This window comes from Myodes glareolus, chromosome 11, assembly GCF_982192425.1.
Source record: "Myodes glareolus chromosome 11, mMyoGla1.1, whole genome shotgun sequence".
Taxonomy (NCBI): Eukaryota; Metazoa; Chordata; class Mammalia; order Rodentia; family Cricetidae; genus Myodes; species Myodes glareolus.
The window spans coordinates 45,803,900-45,826,843 of NC_142036.1; the positions used below are offsets into that span (position 1 = coordinate 45,803,900).

Sequence of the window (22,944 nt, forward strand, 5' to 3'; positions counted from 1 at the left end):
GAGGTCAGGTCATTTCTGAAGAAAAGCCACAAATGCAGACTCTTATGCTTAGTCTTCTGGATGGAAAACAGATTTCACATGGGAAAAAAAACCCTACAGCTCCAACTTAGCCAGTGGGCTACTGGTTCATAACCACTTCGTCACAAGTGATTAGAGGTTTATCAAAAAAGAAATTTTAGCCAACCAAACTTTTCTCAGACATTGGTATGTCTCCTCACAAGATCAATATGCTTTTTCAAAGTCTTTAGTACTGGTCCCCAGTAACTACAGCATGGACAATTTCTGCTCCACCGCTACAGGCATCCTGACATGCATACAAACCATACCCCTGCTTCATGGCTAGGTAGCGGAGGTCCAGACACCCCCTTACAATGAGGCCATAATCCTGTAGAAGCTTGTTGGCATCTTCTGAGCATCCCACTCCTACTTTCAAGATGGTGCCATCTGCAAGGATGTCCAAGAGCGTTCTTGGTAGTGTTTTGCCTCCACAGATCAGCCTGGGCAAGCGAACCAATGCACAGAAGCCACTCGGGGAAGCCATCTGTAGGAGTGACAAAGGACTGGCTTTGCCTTCCAAATTCACCTGTGAAAGAACAAACACAGCACAGCTCACATCCTTGCACAGCAGCACGACAACCTAAGAAATACGCCCTTGGCTTCCCAAAGGAAGCGGCAGAATGGATTTGAGGTTGAATGCAACCTGATCCTGGTGGGACAAAGTCACAAATGGAGTTTTATCAAAGAGAGAAACAAAGCACACATACGGAACATCTTAAGAGAAGAAAATAACTGCATATTATCTATATACTTACAACAATGTTTAATCTTTTGGGAGTATGACCCCCAAAGGTAAGTTTTTAAGAAAAGAAACTTTTAGCCCACAAGTAAAACAGCTTACCAAATATAATGGGATAATGGCAAGGCTGACAGTATCACTCAAATTTCCCAGTGTCTACAACAGTAGTTCTGAAGGGACAGTGATCTTGCCTCCATGGGAGATTTAAGTCTGGAGAAATCTTTGCTCATCACAGTACAAGAAGGGAGTATGTAGGCATCTAGCAGGCAGGAGGCAGACATTGCTGTGCATCCAACAGCACAAGACACCCAACAGTACACATCTCACAACAGCTACTCACAACACAGAACCATCTGCCAATCATGTCAGCAGTGGCGGAACATACATTAAGAGAAACAGGTTAATTTCAATTATAAGAGCTAATTGGGAACAAGTCTAAGCTAAAGGCCAAGCTTTCATAATAAGTCCCCATGTCATTATTTGGGGGCTGGCAGTACAAAGAAATTCAACGAGAAAGTCCAATTACACATGCAATCTTAACAACCTGAGTTTAATCTCTGGAACCCATGTAAAAAAGCCAATGCAGTACTACACATCTGCAATCCCAGCACTCGCATAGAGAGATAAGAGGCAGAGATGGGAGAATCACCTGGAAATTCTTAGTGCAATTCTTTTGTTATATTGACTATTTTCTCTTTATAATCTTGGCCTCAAGTATGAAATATCCTTCCTCCCAAGTACTTGTGACATTGTGTTTGATAAATACCTTTGATATTTTCCATGTCATTTTCTATGTATATAAGCTTGGTTTGTATGTCCTCTCTTCCTGCCAAGATTCTAAGTCTTTTAGGCCGGGCCATGCCTTCCATATCCTCAAAGTTGTACTCTAACCTTCACATGTACTCCATGGCACACATGCATTCACACACACACATATATGCATACGCAAACCACAAAAACACAAACTCAAGAAAAACAGTCCTCGGGGCTGGAGAGATGGCTCAGTGGTTAAGAGCATTGCCTGCTCTTCTAGAGGTCCTGAGTTCAATTCCTGGCAACCACATGGTGGTTCACAACCATCTGTAATGAGGTCTGGTGCCCTCTTCTGGCCTGCAGACATACACACAGACAGAATATTGTATACATAATAAATAAATAATTTGAAAGAAAGAAAGAGAGAAAGAAAGAAAGAAAGAAAGGAAGGAAGGAAGGAAGAAAGAAAGAAAAACAGTCCTCAAAGAAATGTCTGAGGAGCTAGGGCTAGAGCTCAATTGGTAGAACATATGTCTAGTACGGTCCAACCCAGCACAGCATACAGAGGACACAGCAGCACACACACACCCATAAATAATCTTTTTAAAAAGTATTAACAAGCCAGTGAGGTAGTGTACATTTTTGATTCTAGTACTTAGGAGGTAAAGGTAGGAGAAGCAAAAGCTCAAGGTTATTCTCAGTTACATATCAAATTCAAGGTCAGCCTAGAACCTGTCTCAAAAAACAAACTGAAAACAAAAACTAAAATAGGTAGGTAGTTGAGATGGCAGGTTTTACTTTTGTTTGTTTGTTTGTTTGTTTGAAGACAGGGTCTTAATTTATAACCCAGGATGATCTCAAATTCACAATACAGCCCAGGATAGCCTCGAACTTGCTGTGCCCCCCCTCCCTTGGTCTCCCAGGGTGCTGAGGTTACAGGCGTGCACCAGCACACCTGCCTAGCTGCTGGGACTGGCTGAGCACTTGCTGGATATTAAACTGCACTGAGGCCTTTATAGGGATTATCTACTGGATTACTTAGAAGTCACTGGAAGTAAGTGCCCATATATTCCTATTACAAAAAACAAACAGATTTGGAAAAGCTAATTATCTTGTTCAATCTGGAGAATAGTCAATAAAAGTGAAACTCATGCAGGCCCACCTGACTCCAGAATAACAACTTTAAGGTCACCCCTATCCTGAGAGCACCAGCATCATCCGCTAAGTATACTTACAAGCAAGTCAAGAACAAAGTACTTCTCCTTTCAGCTTATTCTGTTCTTGACCACCCATGTCCCGAACTGGGAAAGCTAATGAGATTCTTTTTCAGTTACTGCCTTTTAACTTACCCACTCACAGTCGATTCCAAGTACTGGAAAATCTGCCAACTCTCTTCGAAGGAAGGGCTGGATTTGATTCCATTCTGCCTCCTGAGATACTGTCACCACCTCTGCCTGGAGTATCCTCTCTTCCCATGAGGTTCTGGGCTCTCTCAGGGCACCAAAAGGTAGCTGGGCATCTTCTGGAGGGGGCCACTCCCTCCTACCAGGCACTTGCTGCTGCTGCTGCTGCTGCTGCTGCTGCTGCTGCTGCTGCGCCACTCTGCTTGTCTTTCTCCATCTGCGCTGGATGCCTTTCCACAGCACAAATCCCCCCATGGCCACACCCAGAAGGGTGGTCACTGTCAAAGCCACTAAATTCTGTCTAGACATCTTCAACCTTTCACTAATCCCACAACCTGAAAAACAAATGTCAAAAATATGCTTACATATAAAATAGAAACTTAAGTACAAACAAGTTTTCCCCTAAAGTTCAAATCTCTGTACCCACAAACTAAAAAAAAAAAAAAACTGATATAAATTTTGATACAGAACAGTTAGTATTGTGATTTTTTTCCATTTTTAATTTTTGAGATAGGGTCTCATGTATCCCAGACTTACTTAAACTTATATAACTAGGGGTGACCTTGAAATCCAGATCCTCCTTTAAGCGCTGAAATTATGAGTGTGTACCACCAGAGCTGACTCATCTTTATACTTGATTATCCCATTTCTATTTCCACCCTTGCTTCCACAAATTCACCTGCACTCTGCCAATTGCTTAAGACTCTCTTACTGATACAAAATGGAATCAAGAGTAAAGGCTGGCAAGACTGCTCATCAGGAAAAGACACTTGTTGGCAAGACTAATAACTAATTTCAATTTCTCAGACTAACACAGTGAAAGGGGAACTGACTTCCAAAAGTCTTCCCTCTCTCTGTCTGTCTCTGACACACACACACACACACACACACACACTGAGTGAACTTAATTTAAAAAACTTATAGACTGGGTTATAGCTCAGTGGTAGATGGTTTGCCCAACATATTCAAAATCCTAGGTTCAGTCTCCAGTACTGAAGAAGGAAAAAAGCCTATGGTGGCATACACCTATAATCCAAGCATTTGGGAGGCAGAGAAAAGAGGATTAGGCATTGTCTCTAAAAATTGGGAGAGCTCAAGGCCAGAGAGATAGCTCAGTGGTTAAAAGTGTTACTCTGGTAGAAGACCAGAGTTTAATTCCCAGCACCCATACTAGTTGACTCATAACCACCTGTTAAGGGAATCTGACACCTTATTCTGGTCTTCATAGGCACTCACACACACATACACATAAAAACTGAAATTAGATCATTTTAAAAACGGTAGAACACAAGCTTGGCAGTGGCAGGGCACACCTTTAATTCCAGCATTTGGGAGGCAGAGGCAGGTGGATCTCTGAGTTCAAGGCCAGTCTAGTCTACAAAGTGAGTTCCAGAACAGTCAGGGCTACTCAGAGAAACAGTGTCTCAAAAACCAAACAAATAAAAGGTAGAATACATACTCTAAGGATGAAGCATCATATAGAAAAAAATGAGGCTGGAGAAATGGCTCAATGGTTAAGAGTGCTTACTGCTCTTGCAGAAGACTTGTTCAGTTCCCAGTACCCATGTTAGGAGGCTCTCAGATTCCTGTAACTCCATCTCCAGGGGGATCTGACTCTAGGTATCTGAACCTGTACGCATGTGTACATACCCACATGCATATACACAAACAAATAATTAAATAAGCTTTACATATTTTTAAAGGCTCAACCACAGTTGGTTGGCAGGAAAACTGTTTTACCCTTTGAGAAGTGTGGGTAGTGGATGGAGTGGAGGAACCAGGGCTCAAGTAAACCCATTTCTGTTTGCTCCAGAAGCCTCAGTAGTTCTCCATAAGGAACCGACTTAGTTACTAGAGGGTAAAGTACAAAAGAAAAAAGGGATTATAAAAGAAAAAGAATCAGATGGCTCTTAGATACTCAAGATGTCTATAAAGAGGTTTCAAACTGACATGGCCACACAGCAGGAAACTTAATACAAACAACAAAGCAAGACACAAAACAGTCCTCTCCGCTGCTTTATCACAGGCTTTCACCAGGCATGCCTGTGGGATGTCAGAGGAGCAGCAGGAAGCAAGTGACTTCAGGAAATCTGTCCACCAGAATGCAAAGTACTGATGGGTGAATCTCAGATAGACAAGGCCCCAAGGGTTTCAGCTCCAGAAGGTCTCTTGCTACTGCTGTGCCTTTACAAGTTTGCTGCTGTCATCTCTCTCTGGTATATGACATGGTGTGCATGGGTGTGGGGAGTTCCTCACTGCCTGTAAGGTAGTGTGATTATCTCATGGAAATATCCAGTCTAGGGGGCATTTTTACCTGTGGACTATTATGAAAGTAATTTCCTCTTAAGCTGTACTGTTAAAGTGTTGCCCCATCCTTGGTAAAGCAAGGGCTACAGGAGATAGAAAATAAGAACAAGGAAGTGTCACACAGCTAGGAGTTATACAAATAAATCTTTAAAAAATTGATTTAAAAAGTAAGTAAGCAAACAAACATTTAAAATACAAAATAACTGAGCTACAGATCAGTAGCATAACACTTGCCTCAAATCTGCAAGGTCCTAGGTTCAATCCCCACTACTGGCAGGAAAAAGTAATAATAATAAAAAAAAAATTTAAGCTGGGTACTCAGTAGATGGTTGCCCAGTATTCATGTGGCCTCAGTGTTTAACTGTAAACATTAAGAAAATTTAATTCACAGTTAGACAGCAAAAAGGGATGGATCACCAGGTATTAGAAACACACAAAACCCATCACCAAGTATCAGAAACATACAAAACTCACTAGAAAGGGAGTAAAATTCAGTCAGTGGCCAGAAGTCATACCAGGCCCAGAACCAGGCTGCCTCACCTACCCAGGAAGGAAAGTCTAAGTCATCAGCCATGGACACGATGGGACACAAGGTGGGGTGCCCCTGACTATGAACAGAGACCTAAAAGTGTTCACACTCTGGCCCAAGCCAGGCTGAGAGTATTAAAAAAGCCAGGTGGTGGTGATGCACGCCTTTAATCCCAGTACTTGGGAGTCAGAGGCAGACGGATCTCTGTGAGTTCTAGGTCAGCCTGGTCTACAAGAGCGAGTTCCAGGACAGGCTCCAAAGCTACAGTGAAACCCTACCTCAAAAAAAAAAAAAAAAAAAAAAAGAAGAAGAAGAAGAAGAAGAAGAAGAAGAAGAAGAAGAAGAAGAAGAAGAAGAAAAGAAAGAGATAAAGAAAGAAAGAAAGAAAGATCCCTAAGGAGAGGACAGATACTCCTCAAGTTTGTACTTACGACAGATGCAAGGCCCAAGTTCATAACATTCTCATTAAAAAAAAAAAAATCCAGAGCCAAGGACCTAAATTAAGACTGGTTCAGAATTGGGGAACTCTGCTAAAGTAGCATCACCATGGAAGCGATATACAGGGTCTATCATGTGCTTCTAACACAGAAAACATGTAGAGCTTCTAGGGAAGACCAGTGGCTGGAATCAAAACAAAACTCGAACGAAGGACAGTAAAAATAGAAGCTGGGCATGACCGCACACACCTGTTATCCCAGAAATATCAAGACTGAGACAGAACAGCAAGTTTGAAGCTAGCCTGAGTTACCTACCAAATTCCAGACCAGCTTGATTTATAGAGATCCTGTCTCAATACATACATACATACATACACACACATACATAGTTGCTAAAGGTGTTGTGGAATATTATTTTAAGATTTGTTACATTTGTTTATGTTGTGAAACATTTGTTTAATGATGCAAAGATGTGTTGCCTTCTTTTATGTTGCATTTGTTTAACTCTGTGAAGCTGTGTTATTTAGCCTGCCTAAAATACCTTATTGGTCTAATAAAGAGCTGAACAGCTAATATCTAGGCACAAGAAAGAATAGGCAGGGCTGGCAGGCAGAGAGAATAAATAAGAGGAGAAATTTAGGAAGAGAGGACTCATGAGGAGAAAAAAGAGAGGAAGACATCAGGGGCCAGCCACCCAGCTACACAACAAGCCACACAGTAAGAAGTAAAGAAAGGCATATAGAATAGAGAAAGATAAAAGCCCAGAGACAAAAGATAGATGGGATAATTTTGTTTTGTTTCATTTGTTTTCTTTTTTGTTTGTTTGTTTTTATTTTGAGACAGGGTTTCTCTGTGTAACAGCCCTAGCTGTCCCGAAACTAGCTCTTGTAGACCAGGCTGGCCTTGAATTTACAGAGACCCCCTAAGAGATCCACCTACCTCTGCCTCCTGAGTGCTGAAATTAAACGCACGCACCACCAACACCTGGCTAGATGGAATAATTCAAATTAAGAAAATCTGGCTAGAAATAAACCAAGCTGAGGCTGGGCATTCATAAGAAAGAATAAGCCTCTGTGTATTTATTTGGGATCTGGGTGGCAGTCTCCCCAAAAGTATTAAGAGCAAAAAGTAAAAATACCAACTACATAAAGGAGCTGGGGTCCCCCAGATTACCTTTCCATATCCCAAATGACCTAAGGACTCCTATAAGACCCCATCTTCCACAGAGCACACCATCTCCTGATAGTGCTACAATGGGGTCTACTCCTTCACCACATGAACCTTTGGGAGAGGCCACATCCAAACTACAGTGGCTGTTTTCTAAAAACATGAAATCAATGTAAACCTAACTTTTTAAAACCTTTTTTGAAAATAAATTGGCTACCAAGACATCCCCAAAAGACTCCGAAGAACTGGAGAAAATATATGCAAGCCACATATCTGCTAAAGGCATTCATTAAGCATATAAACTCCTACAACTCAATAATAAAAAGACAAATTAACTAATTAAAAACATGATTAAGAGTATGAATAGAGATATGAAAGACAATTGAGCAATGGCCAAATAGCACATGAAAAGCTCCTCAATATCATTAGCCATCAGGAAAAATGTGAATCAAAACCACAATGACCTAACGCTTCAAAATCACTACCATGGCTCTCAAAAAGGAAGATAATAAGAACTGGCAATATTGTGGAGAAATGAGAAACTCTCACACTGTCAGTGGGAATGCCAAATGGCACGGCTGCTTTGGAAAACAGCCTGGCAGGTCCTCAACAGTTAAGCATAAAGAAGACACCACAGGCCTTACATTTTCACTACAACCACACAGAAGGGGAATGAACACATCCACAAAAAGTGCAGAGCAGTACCGTCTGTAACAAGCCCAAAGTGGAAATAAGTCAAAAGCCTCTCAACTGACAGACACATAAAACAGCTTACTACAAGTTGAGTTGAGCTGTGTCTATCAAAAAGGTATGTTGAAATTCTGCCCTTATTAGGAAATAGGGCCTTCCAACATTATCAAGAGGTATAGTGCATGCCTTTAATCCCAGCACTTGGGAGACAAAAGCAGGTAGATTTCTGTGAGTTCAAGGCCAGTCTAGTCCATGAGTTCCAGGACAGCCAAAGCTGGAGAAACCCTGTCTCAAAAAGATAAAATGAGGTCATACTGATGTACAGTGGGCCTTAATCCAGTGTGACTGGTATCCTACAGGAAAAGAAAAAGAAAAAAAAAAGACAGAGGGAAACCCAAATGTGAGAGACACATGGGAAAGAAGCTTGAAGATGAGGGTGGACACTAAAGTCATGCAAATCAAAGAAAGTCAAGGATCTTTATCACTAGTAGCTAAAAAGCAAGGAAGGATTCTCATCCCCAGCTCCCCACCATGGAGACAGTAGACACCTTAATCCTTAATTATGGACCTCTCGTCTCCTTAACTGTAGAATTAATTTCCATTATTTTAAGCCATCCAGTTTGTGTGCTCTGTTGCTGCAGTCTTAGGGGTAGAGAGATGCTCAGCGGTTTAGTGCACTTGTTGCTCTTTCAGATGATCCGAGTTTGATTTCCAGCATCTATCTGTGTCAGGTGGTTTACCCCCACAAATTCAACTCCAGGGGATCCAATACCCTCTTTTGGTTTTGCAGGCATGTGCATACAATACATACATAAACACACACACACACACACACACACACGTATGCACACAGTGTTTTTATGGGATTCCTGAGTATTCAAACAAGTAGGTCTCTGACTCTTGTGTCTTCTCTTGGTCTTTTTCTTCCGTTTGTCTTATCCAACTTCGTTTTGATGGTTTCATTTTATCTTACTATATTTTATTATTATCCCTTAGAAGCCTGTTTGTTTTCCAATGAGTGACAGCAAGGGAGTGGATTGGGATGGGAATGGAGGTGGCAAGAAATTGGGAGGGGGGGAGGGAGTTGAAACCATAATCAGGATATATTATGTGAGGAAAAGAAAATCTATTTTCAATTAAATAAATAAGTAAATAGCACTAGTTGCTTTTCCAGAGAACCTAAATTTGGCTCCTAGCACTCCCACCAGGCAGCTCAAACCGTCTGAAACTTCAGCTCCAGAAGATTAACGCTTAAGGCCGCAAGCACTCACACAGATACACACACATAAACAAAAATAAATCTTGACAGGTGTGGTAGAACAAACATTTAATCCTAGCACGTGGATGGCAGAGGCCAACAGATATGAGTTCCAGGCTAGCCAGGGCTACACAGCGAAACCCTGTCACCACCACCCACTCCAAAAAGTTAATAAAAACAAGAACAGTTGTTGTGTTTCCAAGGAGGAGTTATATAAGGGAATTTGCGTCCAATCATATATCAAAAGCTTATAAAAGCTTGGGCTGTCTGAATTTTAATGAACAGATGTCAATTTTGAATAAATAACGTTTAAAGTTCTAGTTTGGTCTACGCCGCGGAATGCCGGCAAACGGCCCACCGCCCGGCAGCGGTGTGCGCCGGCAGGTACTCGGGTCGGGGGCGTCCCCAACGCCGGGAAGAACGACGGTGGGGGCTGCTTTTTAACTGACTGGGTCAGGAAGCCTTGAAGGGTGGGTGGAGGCTCCTGACGAGAAGCCGGGCGGATGGAAAGGGGCGGCCCGGGAAGGCTTGGGGACCAATGGCGGGGTGAGTCCTCCCCGAACCCGAGGGCTCAACCGCCCACACCGAGTGAAGGAGCAGGAGGCCGCGCCTCAGGGCGGGGAGAGGGGCAGGACCAACAACGCCCGAGGACCTCCGGAGCCCAACAGTCGCCCACGCGCAAAGTGCTGCCTCCAGCATCACGAGCCTCTCGCGCGACACTGGAAACCCGTCTCCCGGCACACGGTTCTCTGCGTGTGCCAACCCGAGTCTCGCTCACCTGCTGCCTCCTGCCTCGCCCGAACACCTGCGGCACCTTACGCTGACAGCCTGGAACCCCCTAGGCGGCCTGGCCGCACCCACCCGGATGCATAAATGCCGTAGCCACTTCCGGCCGAGTGGCCGGCCAGGAGGATGTAATCCCCCCCCATGGCGTGTGCCTGTGGGCCGCGCCATTTTGTACGGAAGCCTGTAGGGCCGCCGTTTCCGCCCCAGGGTACAGTTGCAAAGATTTAATGTCTTTAGAAAAGTGGTGCTTTCTGAGATGGCGCTTCTGTCTTTTGGTTTTGGTTTTGAAGGAAAAAGCCTACTGAATTTTTCTCTTTTACCCTCGGTACTGTTTTTCTACTACATTCATTTTCTTATATTTGGTCTGGAAAATAAAACTGTTTAAAGAAATGCTTTTCATTAAAATTGTATATTATCTTATGGCTATTAATAATTTAAACCATCTTTTTCCCTTTAATGTGGTTTGCTTCCATGTATACCTGTCCACCACATGCGTGCCTGAAGAGGCCAGAAGAGGGCGTTGAACCTATCCCCCGGAACTGGAGTTATAGAAGGTTGTGAGCCACTGTGTGGGGCTGGTCATCTGGAAGAGCAGCCAGTGCTCATAACTGCTAAGCCATCTCTCCTGTCCTTTATATTCTTTTTTAGAACAACCACAATATTGTCTGTATATGAAACCATTCATTTAGGACTGATGGGTTTTTTTTTGGGGGGGGGTGTACCATACTCTGGCCTCCAATTCTCAATATGTAAATTGAATTCTTGCTCCTCCAGCTTCCATGTCCCAAGTGCTAGTCCAGGCAGGCATGTGCCACCACACCCTGTTTATGCAGTGGTGGGGATGAAACCCAGGCTATGACGGTGAATTTGAGGCCAGCTTGAATTATAGGAGACCATATCTCAAGAAGGAGGAAGAGTTGTTTCTATAAACTTTAATGTTTTCTGTCCACTAAAGAAGCTTTGGAGCTAATTGGAAACACGCAAATGCACACATGCACACACTCACAAAATGTTAGAAGTGAGAAAGAATATCTTCTTTTGAAGATGGGACTTTTGGAAAAATGTGTTTAATAATCTTAGAACTTCACGAAATTCTTAGACTGATGGTGATAATCTCACCCACCACACAAGGCCCAACTCACTGAACAACCATGGGCTGAATCAGCACTCCTTTTGTTCTTGAGGGAATCACTCAGAGATGGAGCTGAAGATGTGTGAATAAGGAGACAAGACTATCCAAGGCTCTTCATAAAGTGATGTGACACCTGTCTCTAATCCCAGCACTTGGGAGGAGTAGGAGTGTAAGCATTGCAGCTCAGGTGGAAAGGGATCCTGGCAGTTGGGAGCCAAGGAATACCACAGGTCACAGTAAGCATAGCAGCTTATAGCCCTGCTCCAGGGAACGGTTTCCCCAATGTAACAGCTCTACTCCAGAAGGGGAGGGTTTCCCCCAGTGAAGCTCTTCTCGGATCCTGGAGTGTAGCAACTCTGCCAGTGAAATGCTCTGCTCTGGCAAAAGTTGTTATTTCTCTCCTCCGCAGCTCCTGCTCCATTCCAGGGAAGGAAGGTCTCACCAAACCTCATTCAAGAGTTTTATTGGAAGAGGAAAGAATCCAGGAAAGTGACTGCCTCTGCCAGGGTGGAAAAGGCAGCAACAAACTGAACAAGTGCAGGGCTTATAGGGCCTCTTAGGGGCGGAGTTTTTCCAGGGAGAAGATTTTTAGGGTGGGAATTGGTCAGTTTTCAGTCCCTTGAGCTCAGATAGGTTAGATTTTGCGCTCAGGGATTGGTAGTTTTTCTAAAAAGCTCAGGGGTTGGTTGGTTTTCTGCTTAGTTGTTCAGGGCAGATTTGGCTCTGGTTTCAGGACCAAAGTGTGTTTCTTTCACTGGCCCTTTTAAGCCTTTTGATTTTAATTTCACGGCCAAGGCATATTTCTTTCACTGGCTCTGTTTTTGGGGGCAAAGTATGTTTTTTTTGGCACTGGTTTCAGGGTCAGGGTGTGTTTCTTTGGTTCTGGGATCAGGGCTAAAGTATCTCTTTCACTGACTTGAGTCCCAGATTCAGGGTGAGTTTCTTTCACTGGCTCTGGTTTCGGGGTGGGGGGATGTTATGTCCTTGACTGGCCCTTTTACCCTACAAAGAAGACACCCGAACATCAGAAGTTCAAGGCCATTTGCCATACTAGTAGTGAATTTGAGACCAGTTTGGCCTACGTTACAGACATTGTTTTAAAAAGAGAGGGAGGGGGACTAGAGAGATGGCTCAGCCATTAAGAACACTGGCTGTTCTTCCAAAGGACCTGTTCAATTCCCAGTACCCACATGGCAGTTCATGACTGTCTGTAACTCCAGTTCCAGAGGATCCCATGGCCTCTCTGACCTCCTTGAGCACCAGACATACATGTGGTACACAGACATACATGAAGACAAACAACCATACGCATAATGTAATAAATAAAAAGAAAATATTTTTTGAGAAAAGGGAAAGAGGTAGAAAGGGAGGTAAGAAAGGAAGGAAGACAGACTCAGAGAAGAATCAGCAAGTCTAAACTTCTTGGGAGAAGAGTCTATAGAAGAAAGATAATAGGGAAAAGAGAAAAGTTTAAGGTGTTTGTCTGCCAGAGACAAAGTTCAGTAAAGTCTCAGTCATTCTGTACTGATTTTGCCCCAGTGGAATCTTTGGAGGTGTTTAAATAGATACAGAACTCTGAATCCAGCTTTGCAAGAAAACAACACAAGGCCATTTCTAGATCTGCTGGAGCTAGAGGGTAAAGAGTAGACAGATGATATGTAAGTCATGGAAGAAACACACAGCAAGGGACTTCAGCTGAAGGTGCTTGAGTGAAGCTGGGTGTCAGGTTACAGGTCAGCCGCCTGTAATAAATGCTCTTGTGAGATGGAGATAGGAAGACCAGGAGTTCAGCTATCCTCAGGTATATGCGAGAGACCCTGTCTAAAGCACGCGCGCGTGCGCGTGCGCGCGCGCGCACACACACACACGTAGGATAAGGAAGAGGAAGGAGGGAAGGGAGAGAGGGAAAGGAGGGAAAACCACACACAATTCCATTTCTTTCTGAAACAATTGTTAATGATCCTTAAAGGACAAGTGTGGTACATACCCATAATCCCAGCACTGGGGAGGCTGAAGCAGGAGTTTTAAAAAGAGCTACTCTGGTTTATATATCAAGTTCCAGACCAGCCAGTACAACACAAGCAAGACCCTATCCCAACCATGCCCCACAAAGCGCATTAAACACATAAAGCTTCAAGGTAGGGGACTGGAGGGATGACTCAGTAGTTATGAGCATTTGTTACTCCTACAGAGGATCCTGGTTCAATTTTTAGCACCCACATGGGAGTTCATAAACATAAAACTCTAGTTCCAACACTCTTTTCTGGCCAGCAAGCTCCACCCAGGTGGTGATTTTCTTGTCTCAACCTCCCACAGTATTGGAGTCACAGGCAAAGCCACACCCAGTTTAGGTCAGTCTGGATATTTGAATTCAAATCTTCCTGTTTTCACGTCAAGTACTCTTTTCCCCCTGAGCCACCTCTTCAGCCCAGAGGTCATTATCTAGGGGAAGCTGCAGCCAAAGGAATACCTGAAAGTAGAAAACTCCTCTTCCCCTCCCTCCATTTCTCGGGTTCTATGGGACCTATACTTTTCTTTGTGCTGTTGAAAAACTCTGAAGCCTTACGGATTACTGGAAAACGGAGATAAATACAAATAGTTATTTTCAGACAGTCAAATAAGTTCCATTTGATGGGTTTCCGATGAGGTCCCTCTCCCCACTGTGCAATAGACCAAGTTTTGTACCAACAAAGAAAATTGATTTCCTATCTGGGGCCGTAGTGGCCTGGTAGAATCCTTGCTTTCCTCAGATAATGCCCAAGCTGTAAGCCCCATGGTGCCAAAGGGAAGTGGGGGATGGATAGGGAAGGGGAAAGGAAATGAAAAGGGAAGACGAGGGAAATTTATTTCAGCACCGCTGAATGGTTTATGTATTTGTCTGGCCTATGCATGTTCTTTTGAACTCGCTGTAACATTATCTCCCGGTTCTCTCGTTCATTAGTGAGTTAAATAAAAATCGTTGCGCCATATCCATTTCATGTGTGCATGAGAGTCATGATTTTACCCTTTAAATTTTCTTTTCTCTTTAATAGGTACAATTTAAATATTCACTCTTGGTAGAGTTTTTTGGTTTTTTTTTTAACCACAAGTAGGACTTTTTATTTATCACTATAAAAATCTGAATTTTAGGGAGGGAGAGATGACTCAGTGGTTGCTCCTCCAGCACCCACACTCATGTGCACATACCCACACACATATATATAAAACTTAAAAATAAATCTTTTAAAAATAATAAATATCAAAATGTGAATTTTAAACAGATTCTTGGACTAGTGTTACAGCTCATTCAACTTCAGCACCTGGAACTGAAGAGCTAACCCAGCGGTTGAAAGCACTGGCTGTTCTGCAGATGGTCCAGATTCACTGCCCAAAACCCACGCTGCTTCTCAGGTCTCCTAACTCCAGCTTCTGGGATTCCAACGTCCTCTTCTGCCCCCTGCTGGTACAGCATGCATGCGCATATGTGCTTGTGGACAGAACACTCAAACACACAAGATGAAAATAAATAAACCTTAGAAATACCCGAAGCTCTAGCACCATCCCATCACCAGCAGCTTTTCCGGAACTACCAGGAGTTTTCTCCATTCAAACCTGGGCATCTTTTGCGATTACTTGTCTAGTAGAAACAGTGAGAGGACACATCTGGCAAACCTCTTCTGTCTTCCCCAGTACTGTCTGCAGGCAGTTTATTAGCCACTTCTCTGAAGTCGTTTGCACCCCTGGGATTATGATTTCCATCATCTTCTGGATCTGGCAGATTTGCTGTTGCTGGAGGGGATCTCAAGTATACTGTGTTGTTTGTTTGTTTTAAGTAAAAACCAACACAGAGCAGATGAAGTAAAAAACGTCAGTTGTCGGGGACTGGAGAGATGGCTCAGTGGTTAAGAGCACTGACTGCTCTTCCAAAGGTCCTGAGTTCAATTCCCAGCAACCACATGGTGGCTCACAACCATCTGTAATGAGGTCTGGTGCCCTCTTCTGGCCTGTAGACATACACGCAGAAAGAATATTGTATATATAATAAATAAATAAATATAAAAAAAAACAAAAAACGTCAGTTGTCTTGACATCCACAAGAGAGTCAATTATGGGTTGCTAATTTCTGATCATGGAATACATTTTGCCTTGGCAGCACATTTAAGATTCATGCCACGGAAGCCAATCAGATGGTTTGTGTTCTGAACATGCTCAGGAATTAGCTCTAATTTTCTTTTTTCTATTTCTAAAAAAGTTTTATTTGGCCAGGCAGTGGTGACACATATCTTCAGTCCCAGCATTCATGAGGCAGAGGCAGGCGAATCTCTGAGTTCCAGGCCGGTCTACAAGAGAGAGTTCCAGGATGGCCAGGGTTACACAGAGAAACCTTGTCTTGGGGAAAAAAAAAAACAAACAAAGAAAGAGTTATTTATGCATATGGGTGTTTTTTTTCTGCATTTATATCTGCACACCAAAAGAGGGCATGAGCCCTATGAGCCACTATGTGGGTACTGGGAATTGAACTCAGGACTTTTGGTAGAGCTGCCCAGTGCTCTTAACTGCTGAACCATCTCTCCAGGTCCAGCTTGAATTTTCTAAATGCAACTTCACTATTCCATACCTCCGGAAGGCTTACCCCAAACACACACTCTCTGAAGCCATCAGATTGAATTTTGGTGTTTTTCATCCTTGGGATTAGTGTTTTGTTGTATTTTTTTTTCTTCAGTATTTCTAATATCAAACATAGCCAGCACTTTCATAGCATGCCAGTCTTTCTGGGGTTGAGGATCCTTGCTTAATAATACACATTCTAAACCTGCTACTGGCATAAAACAGACAGATCAATGCAAAAGAATAGAGGACTCAGAAAAAAACTAACAAAGCTCACACACACACACAAACACCCCCCCACACACACACACACAAAGAGAGAGCTCACTATCATTTGGGTCAAGAATACCTCCTAAAAGCCCATTTATTGGATGTTTCATCCTCAGTCTGGTGCCAAGGTAGAACCTGTAAGAGGTGGGGTCATCCCTCTGAAAGGCATATCGAGAATTCCACCCCTTCCACCCTCCATTCCGAGCTGTAAAACGGACTTCTTCAGGCACACGCTCTCTGCCATGAGTGACCACCTCACAAAGGTACAAAGGCAGTGGATATGGTAGCCTGAGATTCTGTTACCATAAATCAAAAGGGACTTTTCTGTTTATTTTTAATATGAAAATCACTTTATTGTAATGAAACCACAAATGTAAATGTCACACAACCAGACAAACATAGCCATTTAAATAAACACTTGCCTTGACCTGAACTCCGTCCATCTCAGTGAATGTCTATAGAGTTATAAAGGCCGCTCTAAAGCCAAGGAGCTTCGTTTAGGGTTTTACACTTTCCCTGTCAATTATACTTCTATGAACTTATCCACCACACACGCACGCACGCACACACACACACACACACACACTCACACACATACACACAGAGAGAGAGAGAAAGAGAAGACAGACTTAAAGCTAGAAAAACAATTAATTGTATAATCTCTATCACAACTCCCGTCTTTTACCTGCATTGTCCTTCATGACCTAACGGTAACCCTCCTGCCCCTCTTCTCCAGATCCTATGTTAGCATGCGTTAGTTTACATGCACATAATATAATGTTAGTTTACATAAATAGGTATACATTACAAGCTAAGATCCAAATATCAAAGAGAACATGTGTTTTTTCTCCTTTCGGAGATAAGGGGACCTCACTTTAAAAGTACACATTCTAGGGGCTGAAGAGATTGTTCAGTGGTTAAGAGCATTGCCTGAGTTCAATTCCCAGCAATCACATGGTGGCTCACAACCATTTGTAATGAGGTCTGATGCCCTCTTCTGGCCTGCAGACATATACACAGACAGAATATTGTATACATATTAAATAAATAAATAAATAAATAAATAAATATTTTTTTAAAAAATTAAAAAGTACACATTCTAAGCCTGTTACTGGTATAGAACAAGTAGATCAATGTAAAAGAATTGAGAACTGAGAAATAAACTGACAAAGCTCCAATGACCTAGTTTTTAACAAAGGAGGCAAAAGCATACACTTGGAAAAGGATAGCCCTATTCAACAAACAATACTGGTGAAACTGGATCTCCACCTGAAAAATAATGAAATTAAATTAATTAATATCTCTTACCTTGTATAAAAGTCAACTTGAAATGAATCTAAAATCTTAATTAAAAACCTGAAATGTTACGGGGAGGTGGTGGCACACACCTTTAATCCCAGCACTCAAGAGGCAGAGGCAGGTGGATTTCAGGTGATTTCAAGGTCAGCCTGGTCCATGGAGTGAGTTCCAGGGCAACTAGAACTGTTACACAGAGAAACCCTGTCTCAAAAAAACAAACAAACAAAAAAAATCTAAAACAAAACTAAAAAGCCCTGAAATGTTGAAGGTACTAAATAAAAGTGGGAACACACTTCAAGACATGGGGGCAGGCAAGAACTTTCTGAACAGAACTCCAACAGCAGAGGAACTAGCCCCGAGTATCAACAGGGGGACTACCTGAATATAAAGCCTCTTCACAGCAAAGGAAGCCCACAGGATGGGAGGGCATCTTTACCATCTAGACCACAGATGAGGGGCTACTACTAACAATTGATAAAGAACTGTAGAAATTAAATACCAATAAAATAAAATTGCTAACTAGCAAATGTGTTAATAAATTAAATAGGTTAAAGACACTCACTACCAGGCAGTGGTGGTACATATAATGGATGAATTAAAAATGCTGCAGGATCCCCAGTGGCTGCAGCGGCAGAAATGCTGCAGGTTTCCGAGCAGCGGCAGTGGGCAGCGGGTCCTGAGAGCAGCCAGTCCCAGGCAGGGTTGGTGCAGTTTCCTGAGTGGCTGCAGCAAGGCCATGAGGAGAGACAGACAGAAGGGCACACCATGAGACCACGCCGCAGGACTCCCAAGGCGGTTGGTCCTGGGCAGGGAACCATGCAGCAGGCAAGAGACAGACAGATAGGCACACCATGCAGAGTGAGGCTGGATATTTATTCAGTGGGTTATGGAGGGGAAAGGAGGAAGGGGGATAAGAGGAGAGAGAGAGAGAGAGAGGAAAGGAGGGAGGGAGGAAGGGAGGGAGGGAGGGAGGGAGGGAAGAGAGAGACAGAGAGCTGCCTCTTCGAGAGGGAGACAGAAAATGAAGAGTCAGGTTGAAAGCAGGAAGGAAGATCTGCCTGCCTCAGCGGACAAGGGAGGGAGTGGGTGTGGCTTGTCTCTTAAAGAGACAGAACAGACCATTACATTCCTGTCTCTTTTTTATAATAAAAAGGCATCACAGATTAAAGAAATAGGGGTAGCAGATTCTCAAGATTTCTTCCTGTTTATTTGTGGGCATTGTTTTTTTTTGGGGGGGGGAACCTGAGAAAGCTGGGTGCTGGTCACATACTGGTGTAGCTGGTTTCTTTGTTCCTGTCTGGCGTTTGTGGTGTGAAATGTCTGGTGTCTCTTACACCTGTTTAAGGTATTGGCAGAACAGAGGACAAAGTTAAGTTTAGGGAAAAAAAATTTAGAACCAGGGAATTAAGAAGGGGTGTATCTGAACTGTTTAAGGAGGATTCTTCAATTCGGCTCCCTGGAACTCACAAGAATTCTTTGGGTTTGTGAAAACAGAAGTTTTAGACCTATACATTGTATAAACAGTAGCATATTTATGTCAGAATGACTGTGACAGACATTTTTGCACAATGAAAAGTATTTTTGAGACTATGGAAGGCAGCATGAGAGAGAAATTGGATAACTTGTATTTGTCCTCACAGCTTTATAACTTATAGGTCTTGTATTTTACTGAAATTTATTTGATGAGGTTGACCGTTTAAACTGACAAAACCTTTCAGCTGTCAAACTGCATCAGAGATCTTTGAGAAGGATAAATTTTTACTTGAGTTATGGATTAAAAAACGACAGAGAACTTACTTGGTTGGTACCTAGGTCTACTCTTCAGGGTCCTCCATGGTCGCTAAGTGTCGTATTTGCCTTTTGCTCTTTAGTGCAGAGCCTGCCAGGCTCCAGAAGATCCTGTGGGCTAAGACATCTGTAGGAAGACAGGCCTACCTTGACCTGAGCAGCTAGGTTGTCAATTCCAGTGATTTTGTCCATGTCTGGAGATCTTCAGTTTATATGAAAGGCAGTTTCACCCAGTGGTCAGTGTTTGGCAGTTGAAGTGAATTGCAGATGGATATTGTTATGTGCCCATTTGTCTTCTGTCTTCTTTGGAGAAAGTAGAGCACTGCTGCTAGGAGCCAACCTGTCTCTTTTTGTTATGAAAAGTTTTTTAATAATTAAATATTTAAATGCCATATTCCCCAGATCTCTGAGCAGTTGAGAGCTGTTTATCAGGTAAAACTACAGTATAGCATCTGCCTGGAGAGCTGGGTCTGAGCCTGACTGAACTGACTCTCAACAGGTAAGACTTACACTCGTAAAAAGACAGAAAGAAGAATAAACTGCTTGCAATAGAAAGTTAACGGCAGAACTGACAATAGTATAGAACATCTTAATATATTTTAAATGAGGGTTGGATTATATATAAAATAATTTTGAAAGAGACTTAAAAGTACATACCAGTTTAAAACAAAAGACTTACTGTTTTTGTAGTCTGAAATGAGATGCAATGAACAGATAATTATAACATTAAACAGTAAACATAGGTGCATTTAAGTTACACATATGAACATACACACAAAGTAAACAGAAATTGGTGGGCCCTACTAAAGGCATGCCACTGTACAAAACACATGCAACAGAGTCAGATAGAGGAATGTAGAGACAAAAACATAAGTAAACCAGGGACCAGGCAGGGTGTACTTCAGTAAAGATGGCAGGACTTGGTCACCTGACCTGACTATCAGTTAAGATGGTGAAGTCACCTGACCTCAGTTAAGATGGTGGTAAGGTCACCTGACCTCAGTCAAAATGGCAGCGGTTACATGTTGTATGGAAAAGCCACTCAGTTAAGATGGCAGTGAAGTCACTTGACCTCAGTTAAGATGATGTTAGGGTCAGTCAAAATGGCAGCAGTCACATGGTATATGGAAAAGCCACAATTTTGAGCTGCAAGGAATTTAAGGTTACTAATAAGAGAGACCTAGAGGCATGATCCGCCCTGTCGCTGAGCCACCATACCACAGGCCGCTGCGGGAAGCAAAAGGCTGGAATTGAAAACAGCTGCCTTATGGGTCCAACCATTCTAGTTGGCAGCAGTAGCAGTGGCAGGGGCAATTTGAGGAAACTCCTTCCATTTGCCTGGATGCTGACAGTAGTTAGAAAGCTCCCATAAAAGTGAAGCCAGCAGAGCACCGGCGAAGTGAGGGTAGGAGCTGAAGAAGTATGGTATTAAGGCCTGTGGTTTTAGGGTCTCTAAAAGGCATCTATCCCAGGGTGGAATGGACAAGGATGGCTTGCTACCCATAGCTGAGACCACAAGGCCCACAGTGAGAAGTCTCTCCACTATAGGCAGGGTGTGAATCAGGGCGCAAACACTGCAGGACCCTTGGGAGAACGTCCTCTGCCCCCGGGTTGGGTGCTACAGCCTGACTGGATTCAGTCGAAGTGACTCAGAAACCAGAGAGGCCAGAGACTGCTCTGAATGGTCTTTCATGGCAGGGAGAAAACAGAAAAGAGAAAGAAAAACCCAGTCAAATGCACTGCACAAAGTGTGCAGTGCTAGTGCGGGAGTGCTGACCCTGGGTCAGTCTGGTCATGATTTTAGCTAAAGCAATCCAGAGATGAAAGTCAATGAAGGGCTCAACCATCCATGGTTGAGGACTGTCCCCGTTTCCAGGAACACCAGAAGATTGCCAGAGCTCACTAGTCAATTCCTCGAGTTCAGAGAAATGGTTAAGTTAACCAGAATAGGGGAAACTCACCAACTGAAGCCAGTGGCGTGCATAGAAATCACGCTGTAGAAATCATACTCAGGGATATGGAACATGTGGTTATTGTGGAAAAATATCCTGCTCTGATCCTGACCCAGGAGAGGGGCTTGGGGTGGGAGAACCTCCCGAGTTTCATGGCACCAATGGAATGGATTAATAATTAAAAATGCTGCAGATCCCCGAGTGGCTGCAGCATCAGAAACACTGCAGGTCCCCCAGCTGCTGCCATGTGACTGGCAGACAGCGGTTCCCAAGAGCAGCCAGTCCCAGGAAGTGATGGTGCAGTTCCCTGAGTGACTACAGTAGGCCACAAGGAGAGACAGACAGATGGGCACACCATAATACCCGCCACAGGTCTCTGAAGGCAGCTGTTCCCAGGCAGGGAGACATGCGGTGGTGGGTGAGAGACCGAAACATGGGCACACCATGTAGAGTAAGGTTGGATATATATTCAGTGGGTTACGGAGGGGAAAAGAAGAAGAGGAGAAGAGGAGAGGGGGGTGGGGGAGAAGTGAGAGACAGGACAGACCACTACAGTACATGCTTTCAGTCTCAGCGTCCAGGAGGCAGAGCCAGGCAAATCTCTGCGTTCAAGGCCAGACTGGTCTAAAAAGTGAGTTCCAGGACAACCAGAGTTACACAGAGAAACCCCTCTGAAAACAAGACAAAAATAAACTAAAACAAACAAAACACTTACAAGTTGACCAATAATTCTTTTTTTTTTAATATTTATTTATTTGCTTATTATGTATACAGTATTCTTTCTTCAGTCCAGAAGAGGGCACCAGGCCTCATTTCAGAAGGTTGTGAGCCACCATGTGGTTGCCGGGAATTGAACTCAGGACCTTTGGAAGAGCAGGCAATGCTCTTAACCTCTGAGCCATCTCTCCAGCCCCCAATAATTCTTAAATATTTTTACAGTGCTGGGAATTGAACCCAGGGCCTTGTGTATAGTAGGCAAGTACTGTACCAATAAACTATATATCTCCAGCCTGATGAATAATCAATCGATTTAAAAAACATTTCACATCCTTAGTCATCAGGAAAATATGAATTCAAATCACTCTGAGATACCGGTACACCCTGTCAGAATGACTAGATCAAAAAAATCTGACGAGTGTTAAGGATGTGGAGAAAGAGGAACCCTTACTCATCATCAGTGAGAGTGCAAATCAATGCAGCCATTATGGAAAGTGGTTTGGAGGTTCCTCAATGTAAAATAGAACTACCATATGACATAACTATTCCTCTCCTAGGCATACCTAGAGAAACTATATCTTTTTGTTGAGATAGCTTGTTTATTGCTACACTATTTACTAGGGCAGGGGCCCAGATGCCCATCAACAGATGAAAGGATAATGAAAACCTGGTGCATGTATAAAACAGGATATTCAACTCTAAAGAGAAATGAAATCTAATACCCGTGCTTTGGAGGCAGAGGCAGGCAGATCTCTGCAAGTTCGAGGCCAGCATGGTCTACAGAGAGAGTTCTAGGGCAGCTACACAGAGAAACTTTGTCTCAAAAAAGAAAGAGGAGGAGGAGGAGAAGGAGGAGGATGAAGAAAAGAAAGAAAAATGAAATCACAAAATTTGCAGCAGATGGTGATGGTTGGTTTCAATTTTGAGATAGTATCACACTCTAGCCCAGTCTTGCAAGGAAGTCACTCTGTAATCCACACTGGTCCCAGATTCACAGCAATCATCCTGTCTCAGTTTCCAACACACTGGGATTATAGGTATGAGTTAGCATGCCCAGAGCTAAATAGTCTTTT

General features: G+C 43.1%; 1 protein-coding gene across 1 annotated transcript in view; it reads right to left on the reverse strand.

The window, feature by feature from the left end:
• Exd2 (exonuclease 3'-5' domain containing 2) overlaps positions 1-10,270 on the reverse strand; it is a 28,366-nt gene extending 18,096 nt beyond the window's left edge. Inside the window, exons 1-3 of the mRNA XM_048415624.3 lie at positions 10,119-10,270; positions 2,899-3,287; positions 327-583 (exon numbers count right to left, since the gene is read on the reverse strand). Coding sequence (XP_048271581.3) covers positions 327-583; positions 2,899-3,261 — 620 coding nt within the window. The 5' untranslated portion in view covers positions 3,262-3,287; positions 10,119-10,270. The remainder of the gene's footprint in view (positions 1-326; positions 584-2,898; positions 3,288-10,118) is intronic.
• Positions 10,271-22,944: the final 12,674 nt, after the last annotated feature.